Here is a 22045-nt window from a genome sequence, read left to right as displayed (position 1 = left end):
TACTTTATACAGTCGCCTTTCATCTTGTGCATTTTTTGTATTAAAGATCCCTCCTGCTGAATTTCTTACCATCTCTGCCTGCTCCCGCAAATATTATAATAATGCATCATGTAATTTTCGCGCATTGGGAAGCCTCTATCAATATGCAGGGTATTTAAATCTCTTATAAATGAGCACTCTTTGTTTACTTTCACTTTCGATTTGGCGATCACGCGCACCCTGTGTAAAGGAAGCACATCTTATAAGATCATATAAGATCCATCATCATCTGTCAGTTAACCTTTGTATGGTGTTCGGGTCTGGGGCCCCGTTTTCAGTGATCAAAACGAAATTATGATGATGAGTGTGTGTGTGTGTGTGTGTGTGTGTGAGAGAGAGAGAGAGAAAGAGAGAGAGAGAGAGAGAGAGAGAGAGAGTAAGTGTAAGTTGTGAGTTTTGTGTTTCAGCCCCTGCCGTCCCGCACAAGGTTGTACCACTTTAATTCATAAATGTTATCTAACAAAGGTAAAGGGCAAATATTAGCCATATATGCTGTTTATATTGCTTTTAATTGAGATGAAGTAACCATCTGTTGAATGTTCTAACATAAAAGTTTTGATTGCATTGAATTAAAAAAAAAAAATGTGGGGGGTCCACCAGACCCACAGACACTGGCTGAATAACAAAATATGAACACTACACAAGGGTTAAGTGACTTAAATTGTAGGATCTCTAAAATTGGGGGCTTGGCAGAAGTGTGTATGGAGGGCGCATAGCGGCCGCAAAAGGCTGCTTGTGAGCACCCCTTTAAACGCTAAAATTACTAATGGGACACACTATGGTCTCGTGGACTTAACAGACACACGCACGGGGTGGCTATTGTATGTCCGCACGACCGAAAGAGCACATGAATTGTTCCATTTGAGACGGGGCCATAGGGTGTTCCATTCTCCATTTTAGCGTTTAGAAGGGTGCTCGTGAGCGCCCTGCCATGCACCCTCGATGCACACTTCTTCTGGCTGAGCATGCAAGCCTGCAAGCTACCCAGGTGGAACATAAATCTTCATTATATCAATATAAAATGTGTTTTGACTATAATGTAATGGACTGTTTTAGTGCCTAAAACACAACTGAGTACAATAAATTTCTACTTAACTGAGATATTTGTAAATTAGATTAAGTAATATGAAATTTTTTGGAATTATTCCTCACCAGGTATTTTAATAAAGGGTCTCACTATAACTTTATTGCTCATTCAGCTTCTCAATACTCCCAAATGCTTGCTCTCCGAAGTCAACATAGGCAGACATAAATGCCAGAATATAAAATTAGTTATTTTATGCATTTCATTTTCGCATATTTTCCAGCATAAATGCATTGTGCTCACAATTATTTGTGCATTAAATTACAAATAAAAACACATATCATATTGTGCCTTATATTGTAATTTAAAATTGCCGATTATATTTTAGTACATGCATTTGAGAGACTTTCTTGTGTGCTGCGTAAAACGAGGTAATGAAAGGATGGTAAGGAAAGTGTTTACTGACATACTCTAGCAACATCTCATCAGACCGCAGTTCACAGTTGTTCTACTGAAGCTCATTTGGCTGCTGACGCTTTTCCGCGCTCGTTTGGCTGAGGTGAAGCTGAAGCGCGCGTCGGAAAATTCTCCTGTTTGATGTGGTCATACAGAGATACGGCGGTTCCGTATATTATTACATGCATTTCTTGTCAACAAAAAATAAATAAAACAAATAAATAAAAAAGACTCTGGCTCCCCCCACGGAAGACTTACCGCAGCTACTGGTGGTTTCAGTTTCATTATGAAAGTATAAATTTATTTATTTAAATATTTTTATATTTATATATTCAAAAACTTTATATTTAAAACATAAATCTCATATCAAAAGAAAATTATTGATGCTGATTTCATTTGACTGTTAAACTTATTTTTCGCCCATAGAGTCCGCCCAGTGAATCCCCTCTCTTCCGCAATGTCCTCTTCTTCCGCAGCTGACTGTCCACTTCGACCACTGTTTACTCTATTTTACAAACGGAACATAGCCTTTTTTTCCCTCATATTAGAAAACGCGAGGATCATCACTCTCCTTCCATTGGGAGGATCCAGTTAATAATGCAGGACAACACTTATGAATCATATTCCGTGGTGAAAGTGGTGAAAATGAAACTTTTCCTAAATACACTCGCAGTGACTTTGTTTTTACTCGACCATGGTGAGATTTTATTCGTGCAATCTCTTTTCCATGTTTTCTGTGTCCTCTAGAAGGCCTAATCGCTTCTTTGGCGATGCACGGATGTAGTGATGGTTGACTCAGGCGTAGGCTAATGTTGTAGTTATGATACAGCTTACGAACACTCACAGACATCGATGGACGGTGAAACACAGTGTAACAGTTAAAAACAAAGTTATCGCATTTCGAACAAGATCATATCAGTTTATTTTGCGTGAAAATGTGTCTTTTAAAATTGGTCACGTGACTGGGTTTATAAAAGTAACGTAAGGCCTATCTAACTTATGTAAAAGTTGTCATTTAATGTCAGTCCATAAACTGATCAGATGTAGCTTGGATAAAATGTGAGTCGCTTTGGTTAAAAGCATCAGCCAATTTCATAAAATGTAGGCCTCAATGTAATTTACGAGGGAGAATAAGCACTAACATTTTTATAAAATGTAGAAAACATGCCACTGTATTGTCTCTCTTTATATAGTGCAAACTAATTCTTTAAAGCATTTTATGGGTACTTTGTAATATTATGATTCAATGAAAATTAGTAATTTAATGTTCAAATATACATATTTGTATGTGTGTGTTTCTTCAGGTGTGTTTGGTGTTGAGACAGACAGAGCGTCAGTGAAGGAGGGAGATTCAGTCACTCTACACACTGGTGTTCAAACAGACCAACAAGAAGATATTAAATGGTATTTCAGTGGCACTCGCATCGCTCAAATCAGTGGAGATCTCAGTTATATCTGTACAGATGATCAGTGTGTAGGCACTGAGAGATTCAGAGACAGACTGAAGCTGGACAATCAGACTGGATCTCTGACCATCATAAACATCACAAACACAGACTCTGGACTTTATAAACTAGTGGTAATCAGCAGCAGCAGCAGTGAAAAGATCTTTGATGTTTCTGTCACTGGTGAGCCATTTAATGAGTGTTTAATTGCAGTTTATATATATTTAAAATGCAAGTTCCTCCAGCAGCTTGTGGTTTGTGTTTCAGGTGTTTCTGCTGCTGAACGAGAAGAAGTGAAGGAGGGAGAATCTGTCACTTTAGATCCTGGTGAAACTAAACACCCAAATAATGTGATGACGTGGTATTTTAATGATATTCTCATCGCTGAAATCACTGGAGATCAGAGTAAGATCCGTAGAGATGATCAGTGTGATGAGAGATTCAGAGACAGACTGAAGCTGGATCATCAGACTGGATCTCTGACCATCACAAACACCAGAACCACAGACTCTGGACTTTATAAACTACAGATCAACAGCAGCAGCAGCAGCTTCAGTTTTAAGAGGGTCAAGAGTTTCAGTGTCTCTGTCACTGGTGAATCTGAATGATGCTTTGACTAATGTTATTAACATGCTAAGTGCATAATATAAGGCAGTATTCCTGTGAGCACTGCTAATTATCATTCAGAAGATATTGATAAGTACTGGATAGGTTATCATTCACTCTCTAGTAATAATGACTGCTTCTCTTTATCTGTTCCAGATTCAGGTCTGTCTTCAGCTGCTGCAGCAGGAGTATGTGCTGCTGTTGTTCTGCTGATGGCTGCAGCTGGATGTTTTATTGTGGTTTACCGTCGCCGCAGAAGATACAGACAAGCAGCACAGAATGTAAGCATGACATACTGCTCATTTAACAAGATATATGAGAGTTGAAGAGTGGTATGAATACGTTTTGTATGTTATTATTATATAATTATGAACAAATATATATTTTTGACTGAAACAAAAATGTAAACTGTGAATAGTAATCTTTTTGTCCTTTATATTTAACACTAGGGAAACAGATATTCAACATTGAGGTAGTGTCAAAACAATCAAAAACACAAATAACTCCAAAATAAACTAAAACATTAATAAAAACACCTAAAGTGTAACTTGAACGTTTTTTTTTTTTTACAAAGCAATTGTCTTATTAGTAAACACCAATACTAAGAATAAGAATAAGATGTGATATTGAAATTAGTGGCCGATATGTGTTTTTTGACAGCTAATGCCAATATCTTGGAATGCATGAGGGCTGATAGCTGATATAAACTGATATGATTTTTTTACAAATATTATTATTCATATTAAAGGTGCCATATGTAATGTTTGGCAAAAAAAAATCAAGTCATACTCCACATTCCATAACAGATGGGGACAGTATGCCTCAATAAAGTGAATTGGTCTACTCTAGAGTAACAAACGAGAAACGGCATAGTCTCTATGTTCCGCCCCTACCTCCACAACAACACTACAGCCATAGCCGAAGCCTAACTGTGCGTTCACACCGCCAGTGTCTAGAGCGTCAAAAATCGCTCTTGCCACTCTGCTCACGACGCTGCAGAAAGATTTGTGAGCGCTCAGACGCTCTAACGTAGATCAAATGCTTATTTTGTATTTAAAGCGGCCGCAAAGCAAACAAGCTTGTTGATCTAGTGCAGACTAACCACAAGGAGTTATAAGTTAACCTCATTAAATATTGTTGTGGACAAAATATTATGATCCTTTGTTCATTTTAAGTAATCTCAGACACCTTGGTCCACGTATCACTTTTAATTTATTTTTTATGTCCCTGTACGCAAACAGGGACACATCATAGATTAATACAAACGCTAAACAGCAATAATCAACCTGTTCTTTATTCTGCTTGGGAAATAATGTGCGAACTCTCAAGCATTCAGCGTGAGACACACGCAATTGACTCTTTTCACACGCTTTCACGCCACACATCAATTTTTTCACGCACAGAAAAACCACGAAGCAAAGAGGACACGGAGACCAACATACTAGACAGAGCAGGTTAGTTATGATATAATAAAATGGGTAACGTTAAGTTATAGCTAGCTAATTATCAAATGCAGCTACGGTTAGCCATCGCTAACATTAGCACGTTTATCGAACAGCCTTCGATACATTGCTATGTTATAACTTCCCGAAAACAAATACACAAACATATAAAACAAACTTCTAGCGAAATACTAACAGCATCTAACTTACTGTTAGAAATGTTGCAAGTTCAGAGTCGAGCCTCATTTCTTTATGGTCCATCAGTTGTCTCCAGCGATTGAAAGCAGTGCCGATGTTTACTCTGGGTCGGCTCCTTTTCTTATCGGATTTGATTTGTGATTCCGAGTGCGGTTGTTTCCCTGTAGCGGGTGGTGGTGGTAGGGGTCTCTTGCCAAGGGCTTGAGACATCATTTCTCTCTCTTCCCTGAACTGAAATGAAGTAGTAGTGGGCTGTACTTTCCACATGATTGACATCAGGTTCAAGTACACGCCCACAAGCCGTGCGAGTTATTTGTGTATTGCAGGTTGGCTGGTGGATATGTTCCCCGCATACCGCCTCTCACGGCCGGAACTGGTATTACAACACCTGTCGGGCCGGGGCTAGTAATGCTAATGCTAATTAAGGTTGATATCTCTTCAGCACTATAACTTGACATTTTTTTAATGACATCATCGCCCTTATTTCTTCTCATTCTTTTGATGCATGTAGGTCATGTTATGGATATTTTTACCTCAATTTTTCCATATGGCACCTTTAAAGAAATTTGAAATTATTTGACAATGGATTAAAAAATAAATGTGTAAAAAAACATGCTTCTAATTTATATGATAGTATTTTTCACAAATAAATGAATAAAAAATATAATTAAAAAGAAAGCAAACACTGTAACCAACAGGGCACTCAGTTTTCTGTGAAGTTTGTGTTCACTGGGAATCATATTTTTCAAATTAAGCTAGGGAAACCCTCATTTTACACACAGCACACAGTGAAAATGACATGAATATGACATTGGGCAAAAAAGCATAAAGTGCAGCACGAGTTTAATATTTAAAGCATTAAATTCACACACACCAGGCATCACACAGAAAACATGCGATCATGCAGGATACACACTTCACAAGATCTCACAGCTGGATTCGACTAAGTTTGCAAGGTTTGTGAAATTAAATGTTCATTAGTCATTCAAAGATTTATTTAAATTATATAAATGCATATTTGCTTAATGCTGACGGCAAACGAGAAAGTACCAAAACCACGACAACAGACAAGAGTGAGAGTGTGAGCACTGTTTACATTCAGGCGCTGCCGCTCTCAGCGGCGTCAAAATAAAAGTCCCTCCTCGAACACATTGGGCAAGCAGAAAAACGTATCGGCCGATACCGATATTTGAAAAATGCAAAATATCGGCTGATATATCGGCTTTGCCGAAATATCATTCGACCACTAATTTTAATAAGAATACAATTAGTTTATATTAAATAAGATGGCCACCTGATGCATTTTAAGACATTGTGTTAAACAATTGGAAAGAAAACCTCTCCACAAACAACCGGAATGAACACAATTCCAAATCTCTAGTAAACTCAGCCAAAAATTAAAATAATAATCTTCCTAATACTTTCAACTGCTTTTTTCTATCAAATTTATTTTTATGTGTAAATATTGGTATGAACACAAAAAGACTTAACAACTTAAACATAAAAAATCACAGGCATTTGATAATGGAAAAGGGTCGATGTCAAAGGTTTCTTATGTGTAAATCTTTTTTTCGCTAGCACTTAACCAGCTAATACTAGCACCTTTCCTTCTTTTCTTGTCTTTCATAAAAAAATAAATAAATAAAAAACCCTGGCTATGCGTTCTGTACTAGACTAACTGAGACTTGTCATGGCACTTGTATACTGTTGTTGTTCTCTTGTTGACCTGACTGCTTCTATTGTTCTCATTTGTAAGTAGCTTTGGATAAAAGCGTCTGCTAAATGAATGTAATGTAAATGTAAATGTGTAAATACTACAGTGCATCTCATCTTCATATGTGAGATGTTACTCCACTCTTCCACCTAGAAGATTTTCTTGAACGTATCTGGTAGTTCATACACTCACATGTGGTTTGGCTCTGTAAGGATGCCTCGCTGCAGCAGATCTATGACATTTTCACATAGCTAATCAGAGACCCTGAGCATCTTTACACTGGGGTTTTTCCACAGTCTATTGAAAGGTTTCTTTAGTGAGCTAAGTTATTGGAACTCGGTCATTAATTTTCCTTCACCTGTAAACTTTCAGTGTGTTAAGAACTGTTACAAAAGTGCATGCAGTAATAGTTTCTATTCATCAAACAAGCAAGAAAAACATAGTTTAAACTAAAATACATTATACCGAGAAAGGTACATTTATTTTTTTGCTGTGTTTATTTTGTTGTTTGTGTAACTTCAGACCATCAGACCTCATTAGTAATTTGAACTTTTTCTGATTGTTTTTTCTTACAGAAGGATGGTGATGATCCAAAAGAGATTCCTTCGAGTTATGGGATGCCCTTAAATCAGACTCAGGCCTAGCCTTCTAAGTAAACAACATAGTGTAATTCATAACTTTTATACTTTAAAAAGGGACACCTAAAAGAATTAAAAAAATGATGAAGAGAAAAAGATCATCTGAAACTCTCGTCACTCACAAAGTGATTCCAGGACATTTTCTGTTGTATGCCTGTTGCACTATGTATACATATGAATGTTTAAGGTGTGGTTGGTATTTTTTTTTTCAAAAACGCTTTATATAAAAAAAGAGTAGGGCAGAGTACCAAAACAAACTTGTAGCAAATCAGCATTAAGGGGCGTGTCTGCTCATGATGTGGAGGAGAGAGTGTTCAGCGCACAGGACGGATATTAGCCAAGCTGAGCGACGACAGAAAGATAGAGATGGTGATAAAAACAGAAGAAGAAAACGTCTGTGAAACAAAAGAAGGCTTACGATAAGGCACGAAGTAGGACCTGTGTAGATTTCAGAACAGCTTTCCAGCGCTAGAGAGAACTCAAGGAGCGGAAAGTTCTGCAATCGGACAACATGGTTGCTTTGTTTCTTCTTTATAGTTGAGTAACATTGGTTTTGCTTTGTTTCAAAGATCTAATAGATGTTGACTTTTGCTTAGATATGCTTGTCGTTTTCACTTGTTAGTTAATCTGTTGTTTGTTGTTTGACAATCGTATTATCGTTCCAGTCAACTATGTTGAAGACACTGTCAGCCTGGAGAGAGAACACACGTCAAACCTGTTCATCAATTTGCACTGGCCACTAATAGCTGCTTGCATAAAATTCAAGGCATTAATGTTTGCCCTCAAAACCACCACTGGCTCTGAACCCCTTTACTTAAATTCATAGACTTATGTGCCTCTAGAAGCTTGTGTTCTGCAAGTCAACCTTGCATCATTGTTCTTCCCAAAGAGACACAAAATCACTTTCACAGACTTTTGTATTAAATGTTCCCTCCTGGTGGAATAACCTCCCCAACTCAATCCCAGTAGCTGAGTTCTTAGCCATCTTCAATAATCAGCTTAAACTCATCTCTTCCATCTTTATTTGATCCTCTAACTCTAGCACTCTCTATTCTTTTCTTTATATATAAAAAAACCATTTTTAGACTCTATTTATTTAATAGCTGCTTGTTTTCTTAAAAAAAAAAAAAAAACTAACACTAGCTTTACTAGCTCTAATCTTTTTGTATTTATTTGTATTATGTATCAAAATTTATTTGACATTAACCGAGAGAAATGTACCAAGAGAAAACATTACCGTCTACAGGCGCGAGAGGGCGCTCTATGCTGCTCAGTGCTCCTGTAGTCTACACTGAAGACATAGAGCGCCCTCTCAATGCTGTAGACTTATGTTTTCTCTTGGTTCTTGGTTCTAAATAAATGCGACTTATAGTCCAGTGCGACTTATATATGTTTTTTTCCTCGTCATGACGTATTTTTTGAATGATGCGACTTATACTCAGGTGCGACTTATAGTCCGGAAAATACGGTATATATATAAAAAAACGTACGTGTTACGTGTACTGTATTTTTAGCTAACTAAGACTTGTAATAGCACTTATCATCCAGGTAGATGCTGCACACTGGTGGTGGATGAGGAGATAGCCCCTGAAAATGTAAAAGCGCTTTGAGTGCCTAGAAAAGCACTATATAAATGTAAGGTATTATTATTATTATATTTCATTGCTCTTTTGTTGATTTTGATTGCTTCCTCTGTTCTCATTTGTAAGTCATTTTGGATAAAAGTGTCTGCTAAATGTAAATGAATAGTGAAAAAAAGTGAAATTTTAAAAAAGTATTTTCAGTGTCCTGTAGTTGGCATTATGAAGTAGAGAGTAAAACCTTCTAATATCTTTGAAACTCAGTAAAACTACACACTCAGAAAAAAAGGTACAACAGCTGTCACTGGGGCAGTGTCTTTTCAAAAGGTACACTTTTGTACCTTTTATATTTATATTTATGCATTTAGCAGACGCTTTTATCCAAAGCGACTTATAGTGCATTCAGCCTAACGTTTTTTTTTACCTTACGTGTACCTTTTAGGTACTAATATGTACACTTAAAGTACTTATATGTATCTTTAAGGTACCAATATGGACTCTTTAGGTACAAAGTTGTGCCTTTTGAAAAGGTATCAACCCATTGACAACTTTTTACCTTTTTTTCTGAGAGAGCAGAGTATCCAAAAATATACTCAAGTACGGAAATGAATTACATTCACTCAAATACTTTAAACCTCTGCTTTGGACAATGACACTGTGTGCCAATTTTGAAGTCAATCACAGTAAGTATTGTGTAGATAAGTCCATTTGTACCGTTTTCCATGTTAAAACACTGCCAAGTGGTCAGTCACTGTGTCCTTTTTAATGTAATCAAAATATGAGCGCTTATATATGCGTGCCGAGCTCAGTGAAAAATCTCATCTTGGTCACGAGTTATAGCCATTTTAGTGAAAGTGGCTTCACCCACTTTGAGCATTTTGGTGTTCCTTGATGACTGTGAATCGAAATTTAACTTTTTGATAATTATAGACACCAGGGAATGTTTCTGATCCAGTTTGGTTTCGACCTGGCTAAAAACCTAGGACTAGTTCGCAAAAGTAGTTTTTTCAGAAATGCCAAAATACCCAAACATTTTGCCTCGATCAAATCTGCCTATATCAAATCTTTGTACTTTTCATCACTATAGCGCCCCCATCAGGCTGATTGGTGCAAGCCTTAGTGACATTGGGGGCTTTCGCACTGCACAGATAGAGAACCAATTTCTCCCTCGGGCCATTTTCCTGGTTGCATTCACACCGGCAGCAGGAACGCTGAAGAGGCTGAGTTTGTAAAAATGCTGAAAGTTTTCTGTGAGGGGTGAGGTTAGGTGTAGGGTTGTTGTAGGGCAATAGAAAATACAGTTTGTACAGTATAAAAACCATAATGACTATGGGGAGTCCCTACAAAGATAGTACACCAGACGTGTGTGTGCACGTGCAATTCACAATGCATTTTTGTCACATAAATGTTTTGCCATGAATAGAAATGATGTCACATGCCAAACTCCTTACAACTGATCTTGGCATAATATGAATAAATAAGAACTGGACATAGATGATTTTGTTTCATTAACATTCATTTTCCAGTGTTTGTAGTAAGGTATGCAAATAGTTTAAATTATCTGTGTATATAAAGAGGTTTTATTTTGTAGTAAAAGTCACGAATCACATGCCTTTCCACTAGCAGAATGTTTTTGAATTGTTTGTTTCTCCTTTAACTTTGCATCAGCCTGTATACCATTTACTTTCTGAAACAAGCAACAATTACTTGAGATATATATGTATGTTCATGTGCTTAATCCCATTTAAAAAATAAATTGATACCATTACCATTAAATATCTGATTCAACCATAACTGGATTCTTTAAATGTTGTGATGTGACACTAGATGGTGCTCTAATACAGTATACTCTTAATATAAAATAGAATATCAAACAATTTATAAAACGGACACACTGTGTGGGTTTATGTTCTTGCAAAAATAAAATGTAAGAATAATAAATAAGAAAACGGCATCAATGACAGACTTGTCTCATTTGTAAGACTTCATCACCTATGTTTTGTTCCCTGATTGGTCATCCTCAGGTCGGGGACGGTTCTAGAGCTGAAACTTAAGGTGAGATATTTTGTGCACATTTTCTCTAATCTTGATATTGGTTTCAATCTAGTCCTTCTCTTGGAGTTGGACAATTCACCAAAACACGTGCTCATGTTGGATTCATCAGACAGAATTCTTGACTCAAGTCCTATGTACAGGTATATCTCTGATTTTAGGAGCCTGTGCGATGTATTCATTGTCTAATGAAAGACCAAAAGGTCAGTCGGGTGGATTTAGAGATTTGGGGGCCCAAGGCAGACACAGGAATGGGGCCCTATGTACAGTTTCACACATTTACAACCTTTAGGTTCCTTTCCTTTGCCACAGAGTCCATTCATAAAAGCTGAATTAACTGTGCAGTGAGGAATGTTACAGAATGAATGGCGCAGATGCGCAGTTGAATCTGAATTTATAACTGAATACTAAACAACAGTGTACTGTATATGTTTATTGTTGGCACTCGCTTGTTTCTGTGAAGTAGAGGACACATACAGTACACACAGGCGCACTTCATGTTGGGTTGAAATAATCATTAAATGTGTAATTGTATAATTTCCTTCATTTTAATATAAATTTGTAATTAAAATAAATGTATTTTAAAAATTGGAATAAGACAGCCTTATGTTGTGTAGAAAATTGCTTTGTGAAAATCACCCCACATCACCATCTAGTGTCCAGCCTGTTTAAATGTGAACAAGGAGTCTACATCAGGAAAGAAATGCATTATTTATTACATTTACAAAACAATAAATAAAAAGGACACAGCTATGGGACAGGATCATGCAGCAGCGAACGTCACAAGAGTGAAAGAAACCTAAAGGTTGTAAATGTGTGAAATTGTATAGGGCCCCATTCCTGTATTTTGAAGGGGGCCCCCAAATCACTAAATCCACCCCATGTTAAGTCTGCCCCTGAGATCAGTGTTTATCTGGTTAACATGTCCAGGTTAACCCTTACTATTATATGTTTTAACTAGGGATGTGATGATGCACCGCGAGCCAGTTGAAAATCTAAACAGAATATGTGACGATACAAGTGAGATTATAAATGAACTGTGATACAGTTCAGGGTAGGAGTTAATATGAATGTATCTCTGATCTAACTTAGATGAAGAACTGTTCATGCAGCATGTATGCAGTATCTTCGTTTGGATCATGATTAAAATACAAGTTTGATTGGCTCTAACTGAACGGAAAGAGCACAGGCAAAACCTTAGTTTATTTATATATAAAGAGATGTTATTTATTAGATGTTTTTTTTTTTTTTTCATTTTTAAATTTCACAAAGAAATGTTCAGCATTTTTTCCAAGCAATAATAAAATTATATCTTTTAATTTATAATCTGTTTTAAATCTAAATTTGTTTAAAAAAAATCATATTGTGAGTTGAGTGAATTGTTTATTCTTAAAAATGACTCCCAGACAGAAACAAGAAATGGGCTTTATTGATCTAAAAAAGTAAAAAAAAAAAAAAAAAAAAAAACGTTATACTTAATAAAAAAGAATACAATAGTTCTTAGGAACAATTGCTAAAGCTGAACACCAGCACTGCTTAACTGCACAATCACTGCATGAGTAAATAAGATCATGATGCATATACAAACAAAATATATTATATTGTCAGACTCTACAGTAAATTCCATATGATGTAAGACCTTTTTGTCAAACGATGGCATTGATGCGTTTAGTATAGTAGGCCTATTGCTGATTTTGTGTTGAGCAGATGTGAAATGGTTTCATGTGAGCGGGAATGGAAAAAAGCCATTGACACACTTTCCACACCTCAGAGACACACTCACAAACAGACATCGACCACAAGACACATTAGACACATCCTCATGAACAAGCTGTGTGTGACTGTCACAGATGTAAATAAATGTGAACATGGCAGAGTCTTCACTCCTTTTGATCGCTATTTTGCATCTGCATTTTGGCTAATTTCATGAGATTTGCACACATTTAAGAGTTAAACATCACATTTCTCCATACTTTTATTACAAGACAAATAATTTGTAAGTTTTTACAAGACCAGTTCACATTTTAAACCCCTCAGGATGACTGATTCTCATCAAACACTCAGACTCAAAAGTTATCGCAGGCCATCATCATCTCTTTGTGATTAAATCATAATCCACATGATGCTCCTCTTCAGCTTTCTGTAAAGAAATTGCATAACACATAAGAAAATAAGGTGCATCATGAAGATTGTAATGTGCTACAGTTTTTTCATCTATGGAATATAAATATCTGATATGGTGCTGTAAGGGTGGTTTCCCTACAGTGGGTCGTGCAATAGATAGCACTTTAATGTTAATTTTGATTCAAGACTAGTTAGCACATAATTTATGACTAAAATGGTTTAATGAAAGTATTTCTTTATGGTTACACATGAATTGGTTACAAAATAGATGAAGGATGGTAAAACATAAACAGTTAAATGTACCGTGCATGCATGTAAAAGTTACCTGAGAGAGAGAGCGAGAGGCAAAAAAGAGGGCCCCAGGAAAGAGAGTTTGACATGAAAGAAAAGAGACATCAAAGAAAAAGAGACAGAGCAACAGTTGCAATCTTTCTCGTAATCTTCTTTGAAACCTTTCCTTGACCTTGCGACTAAAAACCAAGTGTAAGACATTCAAACTGACAATTAGCAGACCCCCGATGTATACAAATGTGTATCTTTAGGAATTCCAAGTGGACCTTTTATAGTGGAAAATAGATTTGGGAAAGGAAAGCAAAGGTCTTTTATAATTTTTGACCCTACAGTGTTACGTGTGTGATGGCCATCTGACTGACTGAAATTATGCAAAGAGACTCAAAACAATAAATAATTGTATTACTGGTTTCTGTATGTCTATGTGTTTCTTTTCTTGAATGTTGGCTCAGCGTAAATGATCTCATCTTCATGAGTCTGAACTGTTTCAACAACAACAACAGATGCATTCAAATGGCATTAACATATTTAATTTGACATTAGGTCTATCATTTTTCACACAAATTCTTAACAGAGTGCGAGGTGTTAGTCATTAAATGTAAAGTAGTATTCTTTAAACATAGTTCTTTACATATCAATCCAACCCAGGCAGGATGTTTAATAAAAATCATTTGCATGCTGAAATTAAAGTCTAACCCTCAGGAACTGTTCGGGTTGTTTTTGTTTTTTAAATGACTTTACTATATTTAAATTTGATAATGTTTTAATATTTTGTATTTTAGGGGATTTTATGGTACAAAATTATATGTGTGCAGTCGTTATAATTAATATGTTTACTTTTTAAGCATTCCCAACTTAAACTGTCATAAATACTGAATGCTGTTTCAATGCTATCTCACGACCAATTCGTATGTATTTTACGAGGTGGCTTATTCGTACGAATTAGTACGACCTCACTCGTACGATTTTATACGACCCCAGTGATAGTTAGGTTTAGGGGCGGGGTTAGGTGTAGGTCATTCGTACAAATTATATGAATTGTGCAACTCGTAAAATACGTACGATTTGGCAACAATCATATGAATTTGTATTAGTGTGGTCGTACGAATTCGTACGAATAAGCCACCTTGTGAAAAATGTACAAATTGCCGTGAGATCGGGTTGTTGAAACACAGACTTAAGTGTGGTCTCTTTTCAAAATTACAATATTGTCATGAAAAAAAAGTGAAGAGTTACTGCTAGAGACAATCACAGGCAAAAGAGCTGATTTCAACTGCAAAAATATTTTTTAATATCAGTCTGTAACACTTGCCTTGTTGTTTTGTTGTTTTGTGTTTCCTGTAGAAGATCCCAAATCCAGCCATAATCATCATAGATGCAGCAGCAGCAGCAGAGATCAGCACTATCAGAGAGACTGAGTCTGGAATGGTTATCATTAATGTAAGTGAATGTGTCACAACAGAAGACAGAGATCAGGTCAGTAAATAAACACTAATATCAGCTCTGCTGTACCTGAACATGTGGGACAGAGTTGAGTGATGTCCAGATGTTGAGTCTGGTTGCTGATGGGATTGTTGAGCACACAGCTGTAGCTGTTTTTATCCTGATATTCCACCTCCAGAGGTAGAGAGAGACTGATGCTGAGATCAGACACACTGATGCTGGACAATAAACTGTTTCCTTTGTACCAGGAGAGAGTCACATGACCCACATTCACCACTGAACACAGCAATGAACAATTCTGCTCTGAGGATGAGGAGGATGATGAAGAACACTGTGAAGAGTTACTGCTGATGACAGGAACAGGCAGACGAGCTGGAAACATCAGAACAAGAAGGATACAGAAAAATCTTAATAAATCAAATGCTTGGTTTAATGCTCTCAGGCACTGTAAAAACAAAACAAAACAAAGGTTATTGTGAAATTACAGTATGTAATGGGACCACGTTTTCCTATATGTGTGCCTTGGCTACCTTGCTAACTGGCTTGCACTAGTGACCTAAGGCTGTGTGTGCCTTGTCTATAGACGTACACTAAAGACGTGCACTATGTGTTCTTGTTTACCATAAATATCACAATGTAAGCTGATTGTAGCCACCTGAGCAAATACGATCAATGAGGATAATTTTGATAATTATTGTGTTATGCATGAGGTTGTATTTGTGCCGCTGCATTGGCGTGTCTCTTTCTCACTGGTTGTTGTTCTCTTTTCAGTTATTTGTGTCTTCTGTCCTGTTTCTTTCAGGTCACCCCGCCTTAATTAGACATGCTACCAGTGTTTGTGGTGGTAGGTGGAGAGGAGCAGCGGTATCTTTTAAAAGAAGAACGTAGAGCAGCACCGAGTGGGGTTGGGGGGACTGTGTGAAGGAGCAGAATATGCATTGCTTGTCTTGTTGGACATTGTTGGGATTGTGTTATCGTAACTTGGTTATAAGAATGGTGAAAGTTTGAGTGAATTATTTAAATTATTACTGTTTTCTCTCAAGACTGTTACAGACCACTGATGTAATCTGATAAACAGTGTTGGGCAAGTTACTCTGAAAATGTAATCAAATTACTGAATACTCCTTTTAAAATTAATCACAAATTGATGAAATCCCAGCATACACACTCCTGATAAATATTTGTTATTAAAGCATCAACATTCACAGAACACTGTTATTTTTAACTAAAGCAAGCGGCTGCTGCGTGCTTGGTTTGGCAGAATGAAAGCAAAGAGCGCTGCATTTATTAACTCTAAAAAACATCTCAGTTAATCGCAATCTCACAAATCTGTTAAATATATATTTGCATAATTAATATTTCATAATGTCTACAATTCGTGTGGAATAATGTTTATTATTATTTTTGTTTATTATTTTGGCCTGGCCTAGCCTTGAAGTTTTTTGAGTGCTTGCTCTTTGTGTGAGCCGCTTTCAAAACAAATATTATTTTCTTATCCTCACTGAAAAAAAAAAAGTAAAAGTTTTCTTTAAAAAGTAACCTGCTGACTATCACTCTGCTTTTTACGTTTTATCCCTGGAACCCTACTACCTGTTCATAAAACCAGATTTCGGCTTTTAAAGTAGTTGGAACATTTTTAATTACTTGCGCTCGTGTTTCACCTCCATCTGCCATTAGGCATGTACGATTTGAAGCAGTACTGTGCATGATGAGTTTATGACATCAACCACGAAAGCATAAGGATCTGTCTGCTCTCTCTCTTATCTGTCTCACGGTACTTGATATCATACACTGATCATTCTGTGTAGTGGCACTTCAAGCCGAATGCGTCTAATGTATGCTACCGCGACAAAGCACGTATGCAACAAATGACTTCTGAAAAGCATCAGTACATTATAATAGGTTATGGTGTTATTATGGTGTTGAACTGATACCGAATCATCCTCGTCTGCATCGCAATGAATTGAAGAAACTATTAATTTTGACACATCAATTTTCTGAAGCTGCATTTACATGTTAAGAATTTCCCTTGAAAATAAATGAACATGTCATTATATTTCTGCAGCAAAGAAACATTGTAACCCTAATAAATGTGATTGCTATTTTACCTTTACTTTCTCACCCATAGTTTAAACAGCATATAGTCCAGAGATACAAACAATAGACAATTTGCTCCTGCATTAACAACTGCATAACACTCCAGCTTATTCTTAGTAAATCATTCTATAGACAGAACATGAACATGACACTTATTTTAAATGTATTAGTTGTTTATTTAAGTGTGACTAATATATGGATCGGAATCAACCCCACACATTTAGTATGGCTAATAAAAATAATGCTCTTGGAAATAAATTAATGCTAAATATGATGAACCCCAATTAAAGCACAAATGCTTATAACCCTTTAATGGTTTTCATATCCATGCTAGATGAAGTATAAAACAGCAAAGAATTCCAAAGACCACTAAACACAATGTGCAGCAAATGTGTAATGTGCAACTGATGACATGACGCTAGTTTAAACCTTTGTTTAGCTTTCACATTATTTCAGAGTAGTACTTCTCAGTCACACTTCTCACTTGGCTAGATCAGAAATTTGAATATGAACATATAAGTCCCAATATCCAGACCAACACTAATCACCATTATGGTGACTTCATAATAATTACAGTAGTAAACGATTAGATTTCTTACAGTTTCATAAGTAAAGACGACTTTATGATGTGAATTCACATTGAACCAAGAGCAGTGAATGAATGGGATGTTAGCATCATTCCGTTGTTGACATTTATTTGTAAAAAAAATTATCCATCATGCATTTATTTTGCAGTCAATGGATAAGTGCCATTGTTAATTGTTAACTAATACTTGGCACTAATGTGTCACATTGGTTTGGATTTTGGTTAACTTTTTTTCTTATGTCTTTAACGTTGTAATTTGGTTCATGTTTCCTGTCATGTATTGCCTTTTACCTCATGTTAGTATGCCATGTGCTCCCCGTATATGTGTTATGTTCTGATCATTAATTTTTTTATTGTTCACTGTTGTTATTTGTTAGTCATTACTCTCTCTCTCTCTCTCTCTCTCTCTCTCTCATGTTTCCATTGTCCCTCATCTAGTATTTGTGGTTACCCACTGTTTAATGAGTGCATGTCTAGGTCAATGCTCAGGTTTATGGATATTTTCAAGTCAGGTCATGTTTTAAGTTTTGTTTTCCACTTGAACATTTTTATTTGTTTTCATGTCAATAAACTGCAATGGGGTTTATCAAGCTCACCTCCGGTGGAGTTTGTTACATAATGACAGTTGTGAGTGTGTGAGTGTTTTGTCACATACTAAAATCTTAAATAAAATAAAACAACAATATGTTGAAAGATATGACAAAATTATTTACTCACCATAGACAGAAACATTGAATGTTTGTTTTCTCACTCCACTAAACTCTAGTTGATAAACTCCAGCATGTTCAGTTGTGATGTTATTGATGGTCAGAGATCCAGTTTGATCGTCCAGCTTCAGTCTGTCTCTGAATCTCCCGTCAAGATCATCAGGTGTGGAGAACATTTCATACTTTATATTGATTTCAGCTATAATGCACTCTTTAGCTCCATATTTCCACATCATACTTTCTTCTTTCTGTATTTCAGTAACATCGATGTATAAAGTGACAGAATCTCCCTCCATCACTGACACTGACTGTATTTCATTTGTTTCAGCACCAAACACACCTGGGGAACAGAATTTACAATTTAATACATCTGGTGATTTATAGAGCCTCAAATCAGCTGTACTGAAGATTTGATTGTTTATATGTGAACTTCAGAACATCCAGAACAGCAACAGAAAGGCAAACTAAATGAATGTTGAGATTTAAAATAAACTGGGAGATGACAGTTAAGGACAGACAAATGTTTAGGGTTGTTTGTGTACAGATAATGCCTCATTTGTTAATAATTCTACTTTAATCTACAGTTCATTTTGTCCGCCATGGATTTGCAATTGTAATTAAACATCAGTAATGTAAATTATTCCTTTTTGATTGACTACTAGAAAGTTTCTATCTGACATAAGTAGCTATTGCAGATATGAAGAAAATAAATGTGTAAAATAACATCTGCCTTTGTATACTGCCACTGTTACAGAGATAATTCTAAAATAAAACATTGTTTATGGATTTCCTGTAAATATGTCTTATGTGTAAAATAAATAAACAAATAATATATATATATATATATATATATATATATATATATATATATATATATATATATATATATATTAGTGGTGGGCATAGATTATTTTTTTAATCTAGATTAATCTCACTGTGATCTTGAAATTAATCTAGATTAATCTAGATAAATCTAGATTAAAATGGCTCATTTGAATTGCCGTAGCAGGGGTCAGCGGGGACCCCTTTGTATGTTTGTTTATTTTTATTTATTTGTGCTATTTGCACAATGTTTAAGTTTTTTTTCAAGTTTGTAGGTGTCAAGGTACAGAAACCAAAAATTAAATGTAAAATAGCACTAGATGATCTTCAATGTAAAATGAAATACACAATCAAACCTACATTTATTCGGACACATTTCTCACATTATTACAGTTTCGCTATATATATCAAATAATATATCTGGTGTCTGAATAATTTTTGGTTTGACTGTTAAAACTACAAAGTAATTCAGTCAAGAGCAATGAGTGATTTTAATTTTCTTGGATTAACATAACAGCAGCCAGTAGCTAAATTAGGCGCGGTCACTTTAAGAGACGATGAATGCATCCAATATAATACACATACCATTTTTTCCCTCAACTGTTTACTTTCACTTAAATAATAACTGACAGTTTTTTCGAGCATAATTTCCAAGGTGGATATTTTGACATATTTTGTATGTTTTTGTCTGCACGAGAGCAAAAATAAGCTAATTCGATGTTCAATAGTTTTGAGACGCCTTTCTCTACCTGAGCCCTGAACACCAGAACACCGCAAGTACTGAATTGGGCTCTTTCACATCTTTTTTGTTTGTTCAACCTGCGATTTGTATTTGTTCGTTCAGGTGCAAGAGGAACTTCGAGGTGAACTTCGCAGAAGAGAGCTCGGTTCAGTGTCGCTGTCCGTGATATGCGGCTCTTTCTCTCTCTCTCTCTCTCTCTCCACACCGAACACAGCGCGAGTGACCAGTACTCTGTTCCGCTTCTCTGCGTCTTGTTTTTGGATGCTTTAATGTTTAAATTGACAAGCGGTCTTAAAAACACGTGAAAAAGATAAGCTTTCGTGACGATGCGCAGCAGGTGCCCGTCAACTGTCCTGATTATCTTTTTAGGCTGGCCTCAGCCAGTCGGTTATATAAAATATCAAGGTGAAAGTCATCATAGCTTGCATAGACCCAGCTGCCAACCCAAATTTGAGAATAGATTAACGGCGGTATTTTTTTTTTATCGCCCGATAAGTGTCTTGCGTTAACCCAGCATGTTAACGCTGATAACGGCCCACCACTAATATATATATAATATTATAATATATTATATATATATATATATATATATATATATATATATAAAGAGAGAGAGAGAGAGAGAGAGAGAGAGAGATCCTTAATCTTTAATTTGTTTTAAAGTTATATGTTGTAGAGGAAAATCTGTGTTTAAATTTATGTAATTTATTAACAACAAATACTTGATAATTATTGCAAGTTGAAAGTACAAGTCAAATTGTGCGGGATATTTTCAAAACATTTAAAAATAAATAAGTTACACTTTCAACTTTAGACTAATTCAGACTGATTCAGGGTCCCTACGCATTTTTGAGTCGTACATTTCCATAACTTTTGTATGTCTTTGATTACAGCAGAAGTATATTTAAATTCATCTTTAAAAGAACATAAAAATGGCCTGATATTTGAAAGCAAATCAACGAAAAGTTTTGACTTTTTGAGCCTCAGTGCAGAGCAAACAAACAAACAAAAAACGCAGATGTTTAAATTTAGTGTTTTCCTGTGCTTTCAAAACCTGGAAATTTTATTTTAAAATTCTGAAATAGAGACTGAATGGATTTCACAATATTCGTGAATCATTTGGTACAGCGAAATTATCTAAATTGAACAGTATGCTGTCAGGAAAACAAAGTTCCAGAGTTAGCACTACCCTTTTAAAATGTGCACTTGTGTACCTTACTTTTTTATATACCTAGAGAGTGCATATATATATATATATATATATATATATATATATATATATATATATATATATATATATATATATATATATATATATATAAGTATATATAAGTAATAGGTGTGCTCACTAGTACCTAAATTAATATAGTAAACCATGAAAATGCATAAAATAAACCATACAAATATTTGTAAAACTTACCAGTCAGACTCAAGCAGCACAAAAAGAACAAAACAAACATGTGAAACATTTTCTTCAGTTGTTCAGTGTCTGATAATAAAACTATTCTCTGAAACACTGAAGCTAAATGTGAATCCTCCTATGTTCAGTCTGACCCTCCTAGTTCATACACTGCATTTGCATACAGAGTTGGGGGGGGGGGGGGTGTACTTTTAAAATGTGCTCCGTTACATTCACAAATTACTGAATTAAATAAAAAATTTCCAGTTCCAAGCACCATAATATGAAATTAATGTTATCTGATTGCATTTGAATTTCTTAAACGTCACATGTAAATGATAAAAAAAATGAATGAATAAATAAATAAATAAATAAATAAATAAATAAATAACAGCATGTACGCTCTAAAGTGCCAGTTTTACTGAGGTTCAAACTGAAACCTGCTGTGGTTGGGTTTCTACAGAAATGTGGTTTGATTTGGAAAAACATGTTGAGGTGAGCGTACATCAGATCAGTTGTAATTGTTAGTTTGAAGGTGAAGAGTTACATCGATCCTGCTACTATATGAACAGCTTTGAACTTTAATATCCAGAAACATGCTGAGAAACTGCACAATGATTTTATTTGACACTCATCAGTT

General features: G+C 35.6%; 2 protein-coding genes across 8 annotated transcripts in view; one reads left to right on the top strand and one right to left on the bottom strand.

The window, feature by feature from the left end:
- LOC127942871 (SLAM family member 5) overlaps nt 1-21534 on the bottom strand; it is a 108470-nt gene extending 86936 nt beyond the window's left edge. Inside the window, exons 1-3 of the mRNA XM_052538879.1 lie at nt 21427-21534; nt 18453-18782; nt 15122-15424 (exon numbers count right to left, since the gene is read on the bottom strand). Coding sequence (XP_052394839.1) covers nt 15122-15424; nt 18453-18782; nt 21427-21475 — 682 coding nt within the window. The 5' untranslated portion in view covers nt 21476-21534. The remainder of the gene's footprint in view (nt 1-15121; nt 15425-18452; nt 18783-21426) is intronic.
- LOC127942867 (uncharacterized) lies at nt 1968-15088 on the top strand. Of its 7 annotated transcripts, XR_008149452.1 has the most exons (7): nt 2005-2216; nt 2824-3147; nt 3232-3558; nt 3727-3851; nt 7500-9825; nt 10073-10140; nt 10230-10918. XR_008149452.1 is itself a non-coding variant. In XM_052538871.1 (5 exons), exons 1-5 carry the CDS (start codon nt 2117-2119, stop codon nt 7566-7568), a joined length of 945 nt encoding a protein of 314 aa, XP_052394831.1. In that variant the 5' UTR covers nt 1968-2116; the 3' UTR covers nt 7569-10918. The 7 variants fall into 7 exon arrangements, 1 of the variants encoding a protein (XP_052394831.1); XR_008149454.1 differs by lacking the exons at nt 10073-10140; nt 10230-10918 and adding an exon at nt 14954-15088 and having other exon boundaries at nt 7500-8098; XR_008149453.1 differs by having other exon boundaries at nt 7500-8098; nt 8228-10918.
- Nucleotides 21535-22045: the final 511 nt, after the last annotated feature.

This window comes from Carassius gibelio, chromosome A22, assembly GCF_023724105.1.
Source record: "Carassius gibelio isolate Cgi1373 ecotype wild population from Czech Republic chromosome A22, carGib1.2-hapl.c, whole genome shotgun sequence".
Taxonomy (NCBI): domain Eukaryota; kingdom Metazoa; phylum Chordata; class Actinopteri; order Cypriniformes; family Cyprinidae; genus Carassius; species Carassius gibelio.
Note: the sequence above shows the minus strand (reverse complement) of the source record. Positions and strands in the feature narration are given on the sequence as shown.